General features: G+C 39.5%; 1 protein-coding gene across 1 annotated transcript in view; it reads left to right on the forward strand.

Moving 5' to 3' along the window:
- Window positions 1–22,212, forward strand: part of LOC126260699 (ADP/ATP translocase 1-like) — a 48,387-nt gene that overhangs the window by 12,190 nt on the left and 13,985 nt on the right. Inside the window, exons 2-3 of the mRNA XM_049958034.1 lie at window positions 4,375–4,633; window positions 5,086–5,320. Of these exons, the coding sequence (XP_049813991.1) occupies window positions 4,375–4,633; window positions 5,086–5,320 (494 nt within the window). The remainder of the gene's footprint in view (window positions 1–4,374; window positions 4,634–5,085; window positions 5,321–22,212) is intronic.

Consider the following 22,212-nt stretch of genomic DNA (forward strand, 5'->3'; position numbering starts at 1 on the left):
ATTTGATTTTTACACGTCTTCTTGACTGATACCTTCCCCCATAAATGACTTAATTTTGTTTCGATGTTCAACGTAGTTATTGTGCAGCATTAAATGTAGTAAACCATTGCAAGAAATTTTGAAGAGTTTGCGGAGGTAAAAGTCCATAGCGTATACTTTCCGTATGGTCATTTTTAGTTGCCACTAAAAATTTCAAAAAATTCATGAAGTAGGACATTTCGATATTGTTTTAAATAAAGGTTTGCACTCAAAACTTTTCGCTTAGCAACCAAACACTTTAACCATTACGCTAATGCAATTCGTCATTCGACAGACTTCCTGGAGGACTTTAAAACATCACGCAAAATACAAACACTGTTCGTATGACAATGAATTACTCACGTTTCGTCGAAGTACAATAGGAAATAAACAATTAGCGCTGTTCCTTATTGCGAAAAAGCGATTAGTGAGAATGATACAGACACCTTTCCTCGCTATCGCCTGAATTAGGAGGCTTATTGCTTGTGTGGTTTAATTAATTAATATAATATGAAGCAATTAGTATAAAGAATGCTTTTTCCAAACTTTCTATACAAGAAAGTCTGCTATCAAGACATTGCTTTTGTTCAGTTACTTTATTTATGACTGAAAGTTTCTAAAACTGGAGACACTCGTTCGTGCTCTGCACTCCAGTCGAGCTCTGGCAACGTCGTTCTCTGTTCATTGTCTGACTGTGTTTTGTGGCGTCTGTTTTTTGTGACGTCAGATGCGCAGAACGAACCTAAACTCGGCCGCCGTCGTAAATGACGCGCACTTTAATAACTTTGCTTCATTTAAAGCTTTCACATAAAAAATTCGGGTACATTACTTTTCAGCATGCCCTCGTAATTTTCGTTTGTTATTTTTATTAGAGAACGAAGTTTTGGGGCCATTGGGACTGCGAGAGAAAATTGTATCCCCAGAAACTGCTCTCTTACAAATAAGAAGAAAATAGATAAAGATGAAAGAGGTACTATACATTTTTCCGCACAAAAGGAAATTTGGGCCGTTTCTGTGTAAACGGCATGATAACCTGGTTTTCTCTTCAGTATCAAATAAAACTGGTGGAATGCGAGAAACTAATGCTAAAAGATATTCTCAGTGGTCAAGGAAACACATTGAAGTTTCTCGACCCTCCATTCTAATTGTATACAAGCACGTGGCTGGAACTGATTGAATGGATCAAAACGTGAGTACAGGATAAATTTCCGCAACAGGAAATGGTAATGGACTCTTTTCAGTTGGTTATTGGGTGTGTCTGTACAGTGTACGCAATGCGTGGATGGCAATGGAAATACCTTTTCTCATGTAAATTTTAGAATAGAATTTGTGAACGTGTACTTGAGCCGGTGAGGTACGCCACTGAAAGGATCCGGACAAGCCCAGCACTCCTGTACTGTAGTAATAGATGAGCTCGAGTTTGATTTAATGAACCATCTGATTGTGAATATACAGGAGCTCAAAAGAAGACGATGTGCTGATGACATCAGCGTGTACCAAGTGTAAGGAATGTAGTGTGGGACTGTTTGCTGAATGTTTTGTTCCTTATAATACGAAGTAATTTGCTGTTTTTGTTTTTGATTTTTACTTTGTGTTCATGTTTAATTTGTTTCTTTTAGTAAAATAGTACAACCTTTGCATGTAAATGTATATGTTCCATTAAATAGCGCTTTGCGTTACATAGAACGTGATTCTGTGATGACTGTAAAGGGTAAATGTGTCAGATTGAGGTAAGGGACCCTGGTCCAGAAACGACCAAATCGTAGGTTATAAGTAGACCGCGGATTTTAGGTAAAAACCTATTTTGTTCCTGAGTTCCTATTTGGAAAAAAATTGTACTTATGCGTTTCATGACTATTTACACTTAATAGCGTTAATTATATAGGACCTAAAAAAGCCTATTTCGACGTCAGTGCCTATTTCGGCTTTAATATCCTAAAAAGTGCCTATTTCATCATATAAGACAGTGGCTCCAACATTTTCCATACTATACGACAGATGGGAAAAAATATTTTCTGTTCAGCGTGCAGCAAGGTGGCTAGTTGATATGCGCGCTTGCTTCGTATTTGCCTAACACTTCGGTCTTTTTTTTATTTTCTTATATCTCTATCCCTGTTAATACCAGATTTGTTTTCGCTGGGAAAAAGTGAACGATGACCTGTTTTTAATTTTCCTTTTACTGCGGTGCATGGGAGCGGTAGGGGAAGTACCGTACTCGTTGCTGGACAAGCGAATGGAATCTACCGGTGCTTCAGATGAAAACATCTTACTACTGGCAAATTATTTTTCGAACCGGAAAATTCACGTATAATACCTTTCACGAGACAGAGTAGTTTGATAGGACTGCCTGTAGACAGCAGCGAGAAAATGCAATAATTTAGCTATAGAGGGCGTCTACGATTAACATTGTGATTTTTTAATCCGTGCTCAGCTTAAGGCCTATGAAACCGTTTCTTTGCGAAAATACACAGCTGGCCAGAATCCTACGAACGAAATATTTTCAAATATAACATTTAGTACTCCCACGTTCAATTCTAATGTGTAACTCAAATCTTTGACCGGTTCCCATTCGCTCACAGAAGTTAAGAACTGTCGCGCTCGGCGCGTACTTGGATGGATGACCATTCAACCGTGCCGAGTGCTGTTGGTAGTAAGGCAAGCAAACGAATTGTAAACAGTCTCAAACGACCTTCGCCTTCGACGAGACGTAAAGCCCAAAGTTTACTTCCTTTTTCTAATCTTTGAAAAAACAAGAACTCTATGTCAGATTAACGAAATAGGTACTTTTTAGGATTTTGATGCCGAAATAGGCAAAATTAGGCGTCAACGTCGAAATACGCAATTTTAGGTCCTATAGAACTAACGGTATTCAGTTTAGTTAGTGTATTTTAATTTATTTTTATTTTCTCTGCATCATTTTTATTAGAGCTTATTTTAGGTTTTATATAGCCTAAATGAACTACTGAAGGAGCCTATTTTAGGTGCCTAAAACACACTTTTTTACGACCTAAAAATCCGTGGTCCGGTTATAAGTGTCAATCTTTCTGAATACCTCTGACGATAGAATACGTGTACTGATACTATTATTGTTAAGACTGTAGGACAGACGCCGGCCGGAGTGGCCGTGCGCTTCTAGGCGCTACAGTCTGGAGCCGAGCGACCGCTACGGTCGCAGGTTCGAATCCTGCCTCGGGCATGGCTGTGTGTGATGTCCTTAGGTTAGTTAGATTTAATTAGCTCTAAGTTCTAGGCAACTGATGACCTCAGAAGATAAGTCGCATAGTGCTCAGAGCTATTTGAACCATTTTTTTGTAGGACAGGCAACTTTCGGACGTGGTGTGTGGACCAAAACAATCAAGTCCAGTAAACAGAGGCTCTAAAATGAATATGTTGAGAAATATGTTCATTGTACAAGTGCTCATAGGCCTTAAGGTTCGCATTTTAGATCCAAAGTTTATCAGACTTTTTTCTTGTTTGCTCCATACTGCCACCTCCGAAAGTCACCTACCCTCAACAATACCAGTCAGTACACGTAGGACTACAACGCACTAGACAAGCTGGCTGCGGCAGCCAATAAAACAATGACGTTTCATTGTAGCCATTAGACAGCATTAGACAGCGATGGTTTCCTGGCTGCAGCAGCCATTAGAATAAGCTGGATTGCACGGCAGCCAGCTGGATCCGCGCAGCCAGTTGTGAGGAAGGGTGTCTCGTGGAGACCACATGTGGCTGCCTTCATTCTCTGTGCATTTGTGGAAGCACCCAGATCTTGTTTGCACCCAGTCACAGAATTCGCGATGACGTTACATATGAAGAAATTTATTTCCACAATTGTGGTGTTTTACTGCTGATAGTTTTTTTTTTAAAAAAAATCAGCTTTTACTCCCCTGTGCAACCATTAGTAGTTAGTGTCATAAATCTTGGAGTTACTAGGTACCACAGAATTTTGCAACAACAAATACTTTGTTTTAGTTTAAAAAAGGAGAAATAACTAAATTGTGACTAGCACCATGTTACCTTCGAATTTATGAACATTTGCTTCACGCTATTTGACAGAAGGTATGTCAGACCTGCAGATTTCATTGTTTTGTTTTATGTTCATTTGATCTGCATAAAAATACAAGCAAACAGAATAAACAATAATATCGTTACAACAAAGATCTATTAAGCAATAACAAAATAATTTACTTGTGGCAGAAATTATATTTATCTAACTACAACTGACATTAGATTTAACATAATTATTGGTTAATCAGATGTATTTAACGAAAAGCTGATTAAATTTTGGAAATTTATTTGCCAGTAATATTTGATTAGTAATTCAGGATTAATTGTCAGTGACCATGTCATTTCTAGGTGTAGTGGATTGCTTCGTTAGAATCTTCAAGGAAGAAGGCTTTCTCAGTTATTGGCGAGGAAACCTTGCTAACATCATACGAGTTGTTCCCTTACAGGCCTTGAATTTTTCACTCAAAGACAGGTACAAGGAAATATTTCTTAAAGATGAACGTAACGCAAGTTTTTGGAGACTTTTTCTTGGAAATTTGGCATCTGGTGGAGCAGCGAGTGCAACATCTCTTACCGTTGTATACCCACTGGATTTTGCTCGAACAAGGTAACTACAGGCTATGAGGACATGACTAATTTTGCACGAACGATGTACACGAGATAAGACTGCAATGTCACTGTAGATCAAAGTTGCTTCTTTGCTTCTGTAATTCTCTGTCTTTGTGAAAACTGCACATAATTTACCTCTTATACTTTTATTGGTTTCATTTGTCATAGATACAGAACTTATTGAAAAAGTTTCTTATATTTTGTACTTTTGCTAAACTTACAATGTAACATAAGACAACTAAGGGTTATTAAATAACGAAATATAGGAAAATATCCTCAGAATAGCAGGTGATTTTATGAAATTTTACTATCCAGCATCTTCAGAAGAAAATATTGTCTAATTTCTTTTAGCTGTATGTTGTCAATTTGAACGAATATTTTGTCAGTAGTATCTACAGTCAGATATAATTCTAATGCAGTTAATATTATAAGTCTCTTTTCTGATTGCAGACTGGCCGCAGACACTGGCAGGACTTCCGTTGATAGACAGTTCCGTGGTATGACAGATTGCTTGGTGAAAACATTCAAGTCAGATGGTATTGTTGGGCTCTACAGAGGTTTTTGGATATCCTTACCTGGTGTCATCATCTATAGAGCAGTTGCGCTTGGAGGTTTCGACACAATAAAGGCACTACTACCTGAATCAAAACAAGATTCTATGGGTACATCATTGTGTATTGCTTTGGTATGTACACGTGAAAATACAATTTACATTTGTCTCTGTCAATAGGTACTATTTATAAATGAGATTACAAGCATTATATGTATTTATTGCGTATAATTTAGATAACGTGTTACATATCTCAAAGAAGTTACGTAAAGTATTTGAAAACCCTCCAACTTGTAGAAACTGCAAAAACATTTGAGCAATTTTCTTATCTCAGGAAAACTCAAGCGCGAAGCAAAAAATATCATAAAAAAGTATGATTTGCTTAACAAACGACGATAACTTCTTTATATTGATAACATTTCAGTTATAACGGGAAATTTTAAGGTAGATTAATGAAGAATCCATCATATAACTTCCCCATCTTTCAGTCACCTTCTGCCAATGCAGGCAATGGAAATGTTCGAAAACGTTAGTTACTGAATAAATCTGATGCAGCTTGAACGCCAAGAGGATGTTTGAGCAAGGAGCCCCTGTGAAAGACGTCTGTGCCCTATCATGAAGCAATTTACTGCAGGATCTGAAAATAATTAGTAGAAACAAGATGAAATATATACATACGAGAATTTTAGCGGCATCTGAGAAAAACCTTTGGAAGATAGAATAAAGCTTATACAGGTTTCGGAGCAAAAGCAGCAAATAAACGAAATAAAAAGAAAACAAAGGCAAATTACTGTAGGTGAAAAAATGGTGTAGGAAACGTGTTGCAATGTTTAGCTGCATCATTTTGTAGGAATTTTATCGAATGTCAGCCATTTCTGGTTTGATTCAACCACATTTTACATCTAAATCAGCCATAAGAGTTTAGTGATGACACTGATAAACGTGCTGAATAGTTTCAGCTGTTGTGTGGCCTCTTATTTAGTCATTCTGCTTTTCTGCACAGAGTATTCCAGTGATCAACGTATCTTAAGGAATGATGCATAGGAGGAAATGTGCCGTTTTGCAGTAAGGGAACGGGCTCGAAAGCATTGAAGTTAAATGTGTTGTGTAATAACTGTGCCAGTGGAATACGAGAAGAAATGAACCGTTTATACGATGTAATTATTTGATTTATTGCGTATGTAGCTAACACCGTGAGCAGGCACCACTGTCTTGCAAGTAACGCATTGGGAACAGCAGCTAGACCACTATCATTCAGAGGGAGAGCAAGAGTTAGGCCCTGCTGACTTTGGACATCACACTCTGTTGGGCCAATAACTGTTGAAGGAAGGTTCGCTTTAACGCCCCATCGACTCCGTGGTCACTAGAGATGGAGAAAAAGCTCGAGTAGAGAAGGGAAATCCGCAGTCCCCTTTTCGAGGGAACCATCCTAGCATTCCCCTTAAGCGATTTTGGGAAGTCAGGGAACCTAAATTTGGATGACCGTGCGAGGATTTGAATCGCTGCCCTAAAAAAGGCAGCCCAGCGTCTTACTACTGCGTCACCTCATTCGGTCACATGGCTCCTACAGCGCAATATGGCCGATACTCAATATTCTGCGTATATAATTTTCTTGGTTTTTCGGTTGGTACATGCTTCCTACCTGCTTAACAACATCAGTGTAGACTTCTAAGAGCCATATAATACTACCAATCGTTCTGTCTAGGCATAAGGGAGACATGTTTAATGTTAACTGTGTCGCATGGAATAAAGGTTGTGTTGACTGTGAATGTTTCACTTAAGCTGTGGATAAGACATTAAACTGCTCTCTAGTCAAGTAAGTGCCAACATAGATCTCCTCATGCCACAGTTTGGCAATTCGTCTTTGAGACGGTTAGAGTAAATAGATGGTCGCCAGTCCAAATCTTACACGTGCTTATATTAACCATTCAGCTATGCAGCGTTACGGATATTACATGAGGATCATACTACCTTTTTGGACATGCTCAAGAACGTGATTAGCCAGGAAGAACAGTGTCATATTTTACAGAAAACCGTCCTGTACGCTATTTTGTGCAGATATACAGACCATTACTAGGTCCACGTCTACATAGTAACGTCTACTTTTTGAACACATTAATTTTTAGATTTTTTATCTAACATACAACTGAAAACACGATACGATTGTAAAGATACATAAAGATATATAAAACAAAGATATTAATGAAAATAAAATAGTTTAGTGTAGAAACCTTTATAACATTTAGGTTAATTTTCATTATAAAGTAATACCAGTAGCCGATCACTGTCATTAGTGATATTTACTAAGAACGAAATCGATGTCGCAACTTTACTGTAATTGAACCTAACTACGAATGAAAACATTTTGTAACAAAAGAGTTGAGTTAGTTTACTGCTACTTACATAGAAAATTCTGCGACCCTTGGGAGTGTCAAGAAATTTTTTGTATTGTCTGCGTATAATATTAAAGTACACTTTGCACAACGTCCTGCAGGGTCTGGAATTTTTCGCCGCAATATCAAGATGGCTTGGTCACTTTTTTCGGTATGAAAAGAAAGTCCTCGAATACTGCGCGGTTTGTGCGGATTCCACACGTACATTTACATAACTATTTTGCAATTCACAATTAAGTGCCTGGTAGAAGGTTCACCGAACCACCTTCAATCTACTGCGTTTCTCTACCGTTCTATTCTCGAACAGCGCGCGGGAGAAATGAACACTTAACTCTTTCCGTGCGAGCTCTGATTTCTCATATTTTATTACAAGGGTCATTCTCCCCGTATAGGTGGACGCCAACAAAATATTTTCTTATTTGGAGGAGAAAGTTGGTGACTGAAGTTTCATGAGGAGATCCAGTCGCAACAACAAACATCTCTATTTTAATTATTGCCTCGTCAATTCGCCTGTCATATCCGTGACACTCTCACACCTATTTTGCGGTAATACAAAACAAGCTGACTTCTCTGTATTTTTTCGGTGTCCTCCGTCAATACTGTCTAATACGGAACCCACATCGCGCTGCAGTACTCAGAGGACGGACAAGCGCAGTGTAGGCAGTCTAATTATTAGACCTGTTGCATCTTCTAAATATTCCGCCAATAAATCACAGTCATTTGTTAGCTTTCCCCAAAACATTTTCTATATGACAGTTCCCTAAGTATTTAGTTGAATTCAAAGCCTTTAGATTTGTGCCATTTATCGTGTAACTGAAATCATCCGAATGTCTTGTGATACTCATGTGGAAGAATTCACGCTTTTCATTATACAGAGTCCATTGCCACTTTTCACACCATACACATAGCTGGTCTAAATCATTTTGCAGTTGGTTTTGATCACCTGATGACTTAACGAGATGGTAAATGACAGCATCATCTGCAAACAATCTAAGAAGGCTGCTCAGATTGTCTAGTAAATCGTTTACATAGATTAAGAACAGCAGAGGTCCTAAACACTTCCTTGGGGAAAACCAGATAACTCTTCTGTTTGACTTGATGACTTTACGTCAGTTACTTCGAACTGTGACTATTCTGAGGAAACAACGAATCCAGTCATACAACTGAGATGATACTCCTTAGGTACGCAATTCGACTAGAAGTTGTGATTCTTGAAGTTTTCCGGGCGTACTGAATGTTCGATGAGGTTTCGGGATTGCAGCCGGATCATGTTGACTTCTTACCACGATTTTTCGGCTGGCAACTGCCCAGCCATCTTCAGGTGAGACTTTAAGTCATTATGAATAAACTGTCTTCTCTCAGAAGAAATTAGAGAGATCACCGGGTCGCAAGCCTTGTCCAGTTGGAACCCGCTGTCACCATTTATAAGATTTTGTGCTAGGCCTATTTCCAAAGATTCTTTAATTACTCAATCCCAAAAAGTTCTCGCTGGGGCCAAGATTTTCGTGGCAGAAAAATCCATAGCGTGTCCTGTGATAATACAGTGCTCAGCTACAGCCGACTTACTGAGCTGCGAAAGGCGAATGTGGTGCTCATGTTCAACGCACCATTCATGTATTTTGCGTGTCGTCTGACCGATGTAAACATTGCCACACTGGCATGAAATTTTGTTGATTCCGGCCTTCCGCAGGCCCAGCTCGTCTTTCACTGAACCGAGAAGGGCACTTATCTTCGCAGGTGGCCGTAAGATTAACTTGATGTTTCCTTAGGATCCTGCCTACTTTAGATCAAAGGTTGCCGACGTAGGGAAGGAACGCTCTGGACTTGAACAGCTCTTTATCTTTTTGATGATGTGGGTGGTCACGTTTCTTCCTTCTTCGCGCTGTGCTAATTTGATGTGGAGAGTAACTATTACCTCTTAACACCGGCTGTAGATATTCTAGCTCCTTTGTAAGGCTGTCTCCATCAGAAACAATACGAGCACGGTGCACCAACGTTCTAAGGAAGTTTGTGAAGGGTAATGGCAACTCGACGCTTGCAGGTAAAGGTCCGTATGTGTGGGTTTACGGTAGACAGAATGCCCTCATGACCCATCCACTCTCCTAGTAACCAAGACGTCCAAAAACGGCAAGCAACCATCCTTCTCTATCTTCATCCTAAACTGGATGGTCTTGTGGATTGCATTCAGATGTTTTCACCATGGGCCTACACTACAAAAGTGTCATCTACATACCGCCAGAAGACTCTCGGCTTAAGTTCTGCCGAATCAAGTGCCCTTTCCTCAAAGACTTCCGTAAAAAAGTTTGCTACCAAAGGCGAGAGAGAACTGCCCATAACAACACCGCCAGTCAGCTCAAAATATTCGTTGTTAAATAAAAATTAGGCTGAGGAAAGGACATGATGGAAAAGTGCTGTTATATCGGCCGTGAACTTATTGCTGATGAACGATAAAGAGTCCATAAGAGGAAGCTTAGTGAAGAGTGAGATGACATCGAAGCTCACTAATATGTTAGTTTCACTGAGTTGAAGTGACTTCAGTCTATTGATAAAGTCAGCCGAGTACCTAACATGATGCGCGCACTTCCCCACAAAAGGTCTCAGTAGAGAGGCGAGATGTATTGCCAAAACATACGTGGGAGCACCGATATTACTGACGATCGGCCTTAACGGAACCTCTTTTTTAGGGATCTTTGGAAGTTCATATAACCTGGGTGGCACACAACTATGAGGTCTTAGTCTTTTGGCCACTTCTTGCGGAATAGAGGAAGAATTCAGCAGATGTTTTCCTTTCCACTTTCGCTGTGGGATCTTTGTCAATCTTCCGATACATTGGTTCACTCAGAAAGTTATAAATCTTCTATCTATGAACCTCACTTGGCAACAGCATTGTGGCGTTTCCCTTATCCGCGTGAGGATCTTCTCGTAGCTTTCGTAGTTCGGCCCTTTCCATGGCAGAAATGTTGCTCTTCTGAGGTGGAGCTTTCGTCAGTGCAAGACATGTTTTACGTCTTCTTTCTTCTGCTGCATCGCTAGGAAGAGGTCTAACAGCTTCCTCAACAGCACTAATAAAATCAGAGGCAGGGTTTTCGGCATAGGGACGGAGTTCAGGCCTTTCCCAAGCACAGACATTGAAGTTTGAAAGGTAAGAGCCGAGATACTGGCAGAAGTAAAGCTGTGAGGGCGGGGCGTGAGTCGTTCTTGGGTAGCTCAGATGGTAGAGCACTTGCCCGCGGAAGGCAAAGCTCCCGAGTTCGAGTCTCGATCCAGCACTCAGTTTTAATCTGGCAGGAAGATTCATATCAGCGCACACTCCGCCACAGAGTGAAAATTTCACTCTGGAAATATCCCCCAGGCTGTGGCAAAGCCATGTCTCCGCAATATCCTTTCTTCCAGGAGCGCTAGTTCTGGAAGTTAGGCAGGAGAGCTTCTGTGAAGTTTGAAGGTAGGAGACGAGGTACTGGCAGAAGTAAAGCTGTGAGGACTGGTCCTGACTCGAGCATGGGTAGCTCAGTTGATAGAGCCCTTGCCCGCGAAAGGCAAAGGTCCCGAGTTTGAGTCTCAGTCCGGCAGACAGTTTTAATCTTCCAGGAAGTTTCATATCAGCGCACACTCCACTGCAGAGTGAAAATTTCATTCCACATGTGCAAAGCTCAACATGCGTTTTAACAATGTTACGAACTGTGCTGCAATAACATTTTTACAATATGTGTGTTGTGGTGGAATTCAAGGACATACACATCCCGCTAGAAAACAACTAGGATCATAACAAAACGAACCGTTATCTACTGGAACGTATTGTGCAGCAGACGACATGCTGTTAACTAAATCATCTACGTAACGAAAAATGTTATCCATCTAAAGACGGACATGGTAGCCTGAAACCAGTTATTGTAGTAAAATAAAACATTCAAAAAGTCTTTTGTGGCTGGTTGCGTCATTCACCAGTGAAAAAATCGATTCTCTGTGGTACGTGTACTGTATAGCTTTCTGGAGGTGTATGGCGCCCACTGTTCCCACCCAGTTACGGTTCCAAAATTATGCTATGCTCGCATTAGTCCTATAAAGTGATCATCAGCAATGGAAAATGCATGAAACAACGACATGCTATGAGGAAATAGAAAAATGTATAGCAGCAATGTTTGACTTATGAAGTTACACATTGTGGTGCACTAACTCGGTGAACAGAACACAGTCTCTTCCACACACAACATCTCTCAGGCAAATGTATACACAGGGATTGCAGTACCTCTCAAACCACTGTCACTGACTTAGAATCACTGCAGCTATAATACTGAAGACTCGATTTATGTCTAAGATGTGTCAGGGAAATGGAGTACTTCGCATCCATCTTTGTTCATCTAAAGGAGGATGGTGAAATAGGTTTTCCATTGCTTTGGTGGACATGAGTCATCAGACATGTATTGGAAGTCTCCTACTGACTCTGGTATGGGGAGGTTTGCTGTTAACGATTGCATGTAGATAGAACTCTATATTGCACACAGAACACACAATTGTATACCAGTCGAAAGCAGGTCATACCACACAACTGATACAGTCCAAGAGAACAACTGGAAGAAAGTGGTTAATTTTGTGATAAATGACCTACCACAACATCTCCCTCTCTCTAGAATGCGTCATCAGTCTACCATTAAAGTATTCCTCGTTACAACCACTCTCAACCAATTACTCTATCTACTTTCTATCATCCTTTAACGCAGATTCATGTAAATTTAGAGGCAGATGGTTCTCTTTATTAGGAATGCATCCAACAGAGCAGTCAGCTTGTATGTATTGCTATTACCTCGTAGACATACAGGAGAATGACGTTAAAGAAACCATGCAGCAACTTTTCTGTAAGGTATTTGTTAGATGACGCCTTATGGTTGTGATTGGTGGAGTGTACAGAGAGGCACATTGTAAATTCTGTTTGCTGGAGTTTAAAATACTTAGACAGTTTTGCACATGATCAAACACACGATTCATTCTGTAGTTGTATGTTGTAGTCTCCAAGCTGGTAATACAATGCTCTTTAACTAAGGAGGACGTAAAGTTTATCAGAGCCACGTGTCCGGATACTGTAAATACTGTTTGTTAGAGTTTAAAACACCTAAACAATCTTGCACAGGGTCAAACACGCGATCCATTCTGTAGCTGTATATTGCAATCTCCAAACTGGTCACACAATGCTCTTTAGCTAAGGACAACGTAAAATTTTTCGTAATCATATGTCCAGACACTTTATAAAAATCTATAAGGTGGTGCCAATAACTTTGGGGTAACACCTGGGCGTGTGATCCGACATATATAAATTTATTACTCCACATTTGGCGGTCACCTAAGTTAAACAATATATTCCAGACGTCTTATATCTTTCTATGAAAAATTACTGTTTCCCTGGTTCCCAGTGCTTCCATGTCGACTTTTCCTGTATTCCTCTTGCTGTCACAAACTCGTTCCCATGTACAAGAATTTTCCTGCACCAAGCAGACATGTAAGTACTCCCTCATTCTCCCTCAATATCCTCACATTTTGGCGTATTTCCCCTCAATTTATACGAATTTTCCGTCAATTTTCGTAATTTTACCTATTTTACGGTATATCACTCCTGCTCATGTGATCATGATCTCACTTCTGACCACGTATTTTGTATGTATGTATGTGTGTATGTGTGTGTGTGTGTGTGTGTGAGAGAGAGAGAGAGAGAGAGAGAGAGAGAGAGAGAGAGACGGTTTCACATGCCGCCACCTCCCAGCCCATACTCAGAAAACTACCGCCAGTGAATCCAGCTTCAGACTCCGCCCTGGCCATATCACAGGTGGATTAGCCTTCGAACACCATCCTGGCTGTAATGTGTGGTGGAGCGACCTCCGAACCCTGTCCTGCTCATAATCCGTGGTGGATCCTCTTTTGAACCATATCCAGGCCGTAACATAGAGTGGATCCAGCTCCAAATCTTATCCCAGCCATAATGCATGGTGGATACATCTTCGAACCCTAATCCGACCGTAACATGTGATGGATCCACCACTTTCGAACCCTATGCCTGGCTGTGTGGTGAATCCACATCTATGAGCTCTATACCGAACCTAGCATGTGCCATGTGGACCCCCCCCCCCAAACACACACACACACACACACAGACATAGAAAAATAGAACAGTTGCGTTAGGTGTTAACAATTGTACCACTTATATATGCAATTTTAGCATACACTACCATAAGTGAGACAAAATCGGTAAAATTACGAAAATAGAAGGAGAATACGTATAAATTGAAGGAAAATACGTAAAATGTGGGGAAATTGAGGGAGAATGAGAGAGTACTTACATTTCTGCTTTGTGCACGGAAATTCTTGTAGATGCTAACGAGTATGTGATAGCAAGAGGAATAGGAGAGAGTGTCGAAATGGAAGCACTGGGAACCAGGGAAACATTAATTTTTCGTGTACACCGATAAGACGGCTGGAATAGATTGTTTAAGGTCGATGACCACCAAATGTAGAGTAATCAAAATGCTGTATATTATAAAAGTTAAATGTACAATGTGAGTACCGCTAAAACTCAGAAACGAGTGCCAGTACGATCAAGGGAGTTACATGGTATGGTATCCCTCTATTCCCCATTCATGAAGAAGGTTCCAGTTTTTACCTGAAGGGCGTGCTATTGAAGCTACAAGGGCTGGGAAGTTTCGCACTATAGAAGTTTCTAGAGCATTCCAGTGTATTAGAGAACATTCCAGAACATTCGAGGGTAATCGAAAGCATTCTACAACATTCCGGAATGTTCTGGAATGTTCCTCAGTGCTCCGGGATGTTCCGGAATTTCGGGAATAGTCTGGAATATTAGGGAAGATTCCAGAATGGCGGGGCTACCCAATGATGGGGGAATATAAAGGAAGACCCGTCGTGGTTTCGAACGTCAGTTTCTTATCAGTGACGAAGGGTGGAAACGACAAAGTAGTGCAGTGAGTGAATAAAAACAAACAGTGAAGTGTAAGTAGTCAAAGTGATACAGTGACTGAATATAAATCGAAAATAAAGTGTGTACAGTGTATTTAGTGTATTTGTTGATAAAAAGTTAATTTGATTTATATTTTAGACAATGCCAAAAAGTAAAAAAGGAGGAGGTCTTGCCAGTTCTCAAGCAAACCGACGAAAACGAAAAGAACAGCGAAAAAGCGAAACAGACGAAGAGCTCGAAGCACATTTAAGTTCCAAAAGAATGAGAATGAGCACGGAGAGAAGCAGAGAAACCGAAAATCAGTGAAATGAAGAATCAAGAATTGCGAAACAATTTTATAATAAAAGACTGTGAACTCAAGCCAGCCGTGAAAATAACGTGTTATCCTACGAGAGGCGCGGACTAGGACGAATAAATAGTACAGCCTAACAAATGAAGCATTCCTCAACGACCCAATGAAAGAACGTAACAAACACGTCATAATCGGAACAATGGATAAAATCTGCCAATTTTGCAATGCGAAAAAATTCGGTACAGAAGCATGAGTGCAAAAAATCGATTACCACCACTGGAAGCACATCCGCAGGAATTTTTACATTACATGGCCGGGGCAACTCCGGAGTCAAAACTTTTTCTTCAAAATATAAAAGCGAACAACACCTGCTTCCAGATGACTTCTTTCGGTGTCACTGCGGTCAATGCTACCAGAGATGAAATCGTTTACGTTTTTTTCCATCCAAGAACAAACCAATCACAACATGGGTCATCAATGCCACTACCCAATGAAGTCTAAAAATGTCTGCAAGTATATTTCATCGGAAATGAAGAAACATAAATCGATCAACAATGCACAGATATCAGTGGATTGAGACGAGAAGTAGTCAGAGATGTAGAGGATCTTACACGAACACAATCAACTGATTCACATATTCAAAACAGCACAAGACCGAATGATTACTGATGACGATAAGGCTATAATTCGAGCAATGGTGAATGGAGAACGTCGATTTAATGCGCCTCAGATAGACGAAGTCGCCATCATAATAGTAGACAATGAAAACGCAAGCTGTGACATAATTGTACAACGAAGAACAAAACTACAACGTACTGCAGAGACACGCCATTCATATTATGATGCCCTCAAATATCCATTAATATTTCTGCACGGAGAAGACGGATGTCATTTTAATGTGAAACAAAGCCAACCTGAAACAGGCGTAGAAACAAAGACAAAAGTCGCTTCCGAGGAGTTCTATGCTTACCACTTCATGACCAGAGACAATGAAGCATTATCACATGCTCAACACTCGCCTGATAGATATGTATGCAAAAATAGAAGCGGAACGGATGCTTTACACAAGACTGAATCAGAAGAAACTTCGCATGGAAGAATACATGCACCTTCGACAAGCAATCATAAATGACGGAAACATTCACGATATTGGAACAATGTTAATCTTTACCCTCATCACACATAGGAAGTCCGAGACACATACACGAATACTCTCAAGATGCCATGATCTACATAAGAAAATATGGATGACCTGACCTCTTGATAACATTCACAATCAACTCGTCGTGGCCAGAAATCAAAGAACAACTAAGATACAGACAAGCCCCCAAGCATCGACATATAACGATATGTTTACGTAATGTGTATACATAAACATACAGTTATAAATGTCCCCGTTCGTAGCCGCTAATTTTAACAATATGTTTACTTTTGTGCTGTAACATATAGCTATAATCAGCGGTGGAAACATATTTGCGAACGCCGACCGTGTGCGGCTGTTTCTTGCTGGATCGTCTGATCAGTCGGAAGTTGCATTGCGGAAGAGAGTAAATGCCTATTCAAAATATAATTATTTTTTGGATAGCTCAACATGAATTTCCTAAGGGACCGTAGTTTATCATGCATTTACCAATAGAATATGGCGCGGAGAAAATATTTCGCCGCATACAACTTCCGTCCGATTTCGACGAAAGAATTCGTGACTGTGAACTCTCTATTTGGCAGAAACATAGAGAAAATTAAATAATTTCATGAAGAAGTGAGACATAGATTTATATTAAATGAATAGTCCATACACCAGTTCGATTTAAATCTGAATTTATGGCAATTAATAGACGAACTTACACTGCAATGAAGGATTTAACATGGATGCCGTTTTGACTGGCAGTTCTCGTAATGAAAACAATTCCTTTGACGTTTTCACATACACGTCGCACAATAAATCTACTGCTAGGCACTTTTAGTATTACACATTTACTTTACACTAGAACAATATTAATTTTAACGATAATAATACGGCGGCAAGACATGCGCGTCCGACACAAGTTACAGGAGACAAGAGAAGAATGAGTAACTGTTCATCGAGAATATCTCGTACATAAAAAAAAATGTGTAAGAAAATGTTCTTCTTCTGTCCGTTTTTCGCGCCGCGGTTTTCAAAGTCAATAACTCACAGCATCTCTGACGGCGCTTCGACAATAAACAAGTTACGTCACAGGTCGTTCACCTTTTACATTCTCGCAACATTATTTGCTAACTGTAGCTGTTGCCGAGCGACTGCTCGATTAGTGAATGATTTAAAATGATAAGGCAATCACGTAACGTTACATTGCCTTCCTTGGGAATCTTGGAAATCAAGGAGATTACCAAGATTCACATGTCGCCGTTAACATTATGGGATTGAGTACTTTACAGATTTACATTGATCAAAGACAGTATTCCTGTCATTTGATTATTAGGATTACACAAATATGGTGATCTCTCATTCATAGACAAAGTCAGTTCTTAAGGTAAAAATACACAAAAAAATTTAAAAACTAAGACAGTAAATCTACGAAGTTTACAATGGACATTATACATTATACTCATTACAGTCCTTTTTTTACAGAGTTCATACCGACCATCTTTGTGGCCTCAAGTTATTGTCCAGAGCTCATAGGCTCTTTGCTCCTGAAAGAAAACACATAGGATTCATCTTTTTATACACACATAATTCTCACACAATTCTCACACATGGAATTTCTCACACGTGTCCATTTTTAGACACATATACTTCTCACACATGGTATTTCTCACACGTGTCCATTTTCCATTGCTCACTAGTTGTTATAATTTTTACGCTTTCATTGTTTGTGTATTGACAGGAAAGTTAAAATTTGATTCTTCTCCAGGTGAAGCTTATCCCTTGAGAAGTTGGATCGCTTCTTTGCGGTCTCCGAGTAGAAAACTTTTCATCAGCTCTGGCGGGCGAGTCTCACTCGCACGTTACGTACACACGTTACATGTAACAAAAAATATAAATACCCATTAGTCTAAGAACTAAGCTTAAATCTAATTTTAGGACTTGGGATTCATAGGAATTTGACTTTGTCACTATTCGCTTGTGGTTTGGCTGTTCGCATTTCATCCACGGGATATAACATTAGCATAGTATGTGATATGTTGTGAACTCATATAAGAGTCTTTTATTTTGGGAGCGGCTTTCATGGAAAGTCCGTTTCGTCGAACTGCAGCGGGAGTGCTGTGCAAGTACATCACTTTAAATTTAACGCGTTTGTTGCTTCGATGGACGTTGACACAGGCTGATTGTTAGAGCTGAATCGCAACTCGAGGCGCTCACCAGCCTCCACGCGGTACTTCAGCTTTTCCGCGCACGGTTCAGTGAACACGTTGCGTCGATGGTGTTGTGGTTTGCTGAGCTGGTGCGGAGGGACGAGGATTACCAGGGACAGAGACTCCATTGAAACCATCCCTGTCTCCACATTTTCCAGCCGATTTTGAAGATTTTAAGGTAGGCTAGCGCTCGCACTTTGCAAAGCAGCTAACACACTTGGTTTCTGATGCACTGCACGTAATCACATCACCGCCTTCGGTTACACAACCGGACTATCATTGTCCGTCAGCCTATCTGCACGTTTAACACTTTTTATCTTCATCGTGTCTGTGGCAGACTTCCACACCATTTTAAGCCTTCACTTATACACTACTATGTACACAATTTTTTTACAGTTTATAATCAAATAGTTTGTCTCACTTTGAAGCCTGCTAATTGAGAGCTTCGATTATCATGTCCATTTCAATTTCTGTTACTTTGTTGGTAACTATCTTTAACATTTCGCTTTACATTGTTCCTCATCTTTCTCTAAGACTAATTATGCTTTTAGTTCACAGTCACAATACATTAGTTTCTCCGATCTGTTAGCAATTATTATTATTTTAATTCATTTCAACCGTTCTTTCTATTTATTAGATTCATTAAAGTTATCACTGTCATTTCAACAAAAATTCTCTTTTTACTAGATGTGAGGATCAATCAGTCACATTTGATCGCCCTCTCACATGAGAACAGAACACCATTCAAGAAAATATTCAAATTCCTTATCGCGATCTCGGTTTCCGTCTCGGATTGACTTTAAAAGAAAAAATAAAGACATTTTAAAACTAGCTTTTCCCGATTTCGTTCACGCGTTTCCTTTTGAAAATCGTATGCCAAACCAGCCTTCCACGTCAACCGCATTTCTCAATATGTGACGTCAAGTCTACGGGACGGGTTTAGGCGGGTTAGGATATTTAAACAAATTCAGAAGAAAGACATAGGTATAATAATACATAGAAGAAGAAATCTAGCAAACAACTCCTTGTTCCTTATGACTTAGAAATTAATTTCCCTTTGCGCCGTACGTCTGCGTACGCGCTCCAATTAAGAACTAGTTGCGTTGTTTTGCCTGCTGTTTCATTGTCATTTTATTCTCGCCTTGACGCCTGCTTGCGCTACACTGCATTGACCTCTATATATGACCTTAAGTCATCATTGCTTTGTCCTTGCCACTTACGCTCTTATACTTTTTATTCATTTCATTTATGGCTTTGAATGTATCTGACCTGAGTATTGCAATTACAATTAATGCTACTTTGTTTATCTAGCTGAAGGATAGCGCTTTCGTGGTCATGTTGGTACTTACAAGTAACTCACATGCTTCGTAAACATTACGTTATTTTAATGCAGAGATGAACCTGTTCCAGATTTCTATGTACATTGGAACTTACTCTAGACATAGCTGACTTAGAAACTAGTTACTTGTTTTCCTTCTTAGTGGGATCAGGAACCAATAATTGTCAAGCGAACCTTGTCCTTGACGAAAATAAATTTCGTTTCTGGATCATTGCTCCTTGAACTTAAAAAAAAAATTCTTACATACTATGTTTTATTTTCACTTCTTTAGCATTTCATATCGCAGAAGCCGGCTTGTTAGGCACATCCTTCGCTTTATATTTCATTTTTCTCTCTTAAATATTATCTCCTTAAAACTAAATCTTAAAACTAGAGTTCTTGGAGTTGATCACTTTCTTTGTTAAACAAGAATTTTTTTTATTTATCAGCTTGTCTGTACTTAAATTATGGCTCAAGATAACATATTTTAAATTGTCTGCTGTATAGCAAGATAGACTCACTGTCGTGTAATATATTCTAAGCATTTTTTTAACGAAGTCAAATCAGTTGTCACTTAGTCACTAGCGGCTAACCTTCTCTTGCCATTATAAAGCTTTCTTTTGATTTATTCTGTAGCATGATATTTTTTAAGATCAGAGTGATGGTATAACCCTTTTATTTTTCCATTTGCGGGATCAGAAATCAGATAACAACCTGTATGCGGTATACGAAGGATCTCGTAAGGTCCCTCAAAAAGACTTTGCCATTTTCGATTTTTGTGTAAGAGCAACGATGGTTTAAAGTGTGTTTTTAGCAAGACCTTTTCGCCTACTTTATAAGTTAACACCTTATTAATATGTTTGTCATACGCCTTCTTGCGTAAATTGGCTTGGGTGGTCAACGTTGTTAGAGCTTGTCTTATTCTGGCGTCTAAACTAGCACTTGTGTTGTTACACTTAGGAATTGAATTGACCCATTCATTTTTTTTCTTGGTCAGAAGACATCAACTCATTCGGAGTGAAACCAGTAGACAGGTGTGGTAGATTATTCACAATTTCCTCGAAAGGTGACACAAAGTCAACCCAGCGAGTCTGCTGATTTGGTATATAAGTACGAATAAAACGATTAAACTCCTTGAACACCCGCTCAGTCGGGTTCGACTGCGGTAAACTTGGAGATAAGGATTTGCCTCATTTGATGACTAGCAAGGAAAAGTCTCCATCTTTTGCAGACAAAGTTAGACCCATTGTCTGAGAGAATTGATTCAGGTTTTCCGAATCTAGGAAAGTAGTCACGTTCTAAACGATTGATGATTAGTTGAGTATTTGCAGATCTCATAGCGTACAATCTCAAATGTTTGGTAAATAGATCAATGACAGCTACAAGGCACCTTAGTCCTCCACGACCTCGTGGGAGGGGTCCTGCCAAATCTATGCCTAGGGTTTGTCTAGGTTTCTCTGTGATAATAGGATTCAAAGGCAGTATATTCGAAAGATTAAAAGGTTTTGCCTTTTGACAGTCGTCAGTCCAATTCCACTGAGTATTTTTCTTTAACAATTTCAATAAATCAGGGTTGTTCATTACTTGCTTTGGTAAAAATCTTCTGAAGAATGAAGCGAGTCCAAGATAACCTTTAAGTTGTCGTTTTGAAGATGGGATAGGAAAATTTTTAATTGCACTTAGCTTAGCCGGATCAGGACGGATTCCGTCAGATGAAATGACGTGTCCTAAGAATTTGACTTCGGCTCGGCAAAAGTGTGACTTTTGCAAGTTGGCAGTGACTCCGTATTCCAGGAATCGCTGAAACACTTTCTGTATTAGTTCAACGTGGCCTTCCCAGGTTTTAGTGGCAATTAAAAGATCATCAACGTAGAGAGTGACTTCATCAATAAGATCTGGACCAAGAACATGATCTAAGGCAGAGATGAATACTCCAGAACTAACATTCAATCCAAAAGGCATGACCTGAAATTGATAGGATCTGCCGGCGAAGATAAATGCCGTAGCCTATATTTTCGTGAGTTAGGATTTAGTCTCACTTGCCAAAATGACATTTTCAAATCTATGCTACTCAAATATTTAATTCCATAAAATCTCTGGAGGTGTTCTTCAATCGCTTCAGGTCTCGTTCGTACTGGCACAACAATTTTATTTATGTTTCGTGCGTCAAGTACGAGTCGTACGGTGTTATCATGTTTCAAAATCGTCAACAACGGGCTACTATATGGTGAATTAGAATACTCTATGACTTTCCAGTTCAACATTTTCTTAATTTCATTACGAACTGCTTCCCTTCTTGCATACGGTATGGGATATGTCGTGCGACAGAAAGTTTGGTGCGGCACCACTTCCATAGTATATTCATAGTCTTTTATAATACCGGGTCGTTTTGAAAACACGTTGATATAGTGTGATAACAAATTGAATAATTCCTGTCGCTGAGGTTCGGATAACTCTGTTGATTCTGTAGTCTTATTGGTTATTTCCTGCTGAGAGGGTAAGTCACTGACTGTTATTGTATCATTAAATGTATCACAGTTACCATAAAACAAATTGAAATGATTACGACAAGGAAGTTTTCTGCCTATCCTTTGTAATCTAATGCTATTACAAGTGCCAAAGTTTTTTACTCTTTCTTTCACTAACTCCAGTGCAACTTCTGTTTGCTGTACTAACAGTGTGCAAATGCCTATATAAAGATCTATTCGGGCTCTATATCGTCGTAGAAAATCC

The sequence above is a fragment of the Schistocerca nitens genome, chromosome 5 (assembly GCF_023898315.1).
Source record: "Schistocerca nitens isolate TAMUIC-IGC-003100 chromosome 5, iqSchNite1.1, whole genome shotgun sequence".
Lineage (NCBI taxonomy): Eukaryota > Metazoa > Arthropoda > Insecta > Orthoptera > Acrididae > Schistocerca > Schistocerca nitens.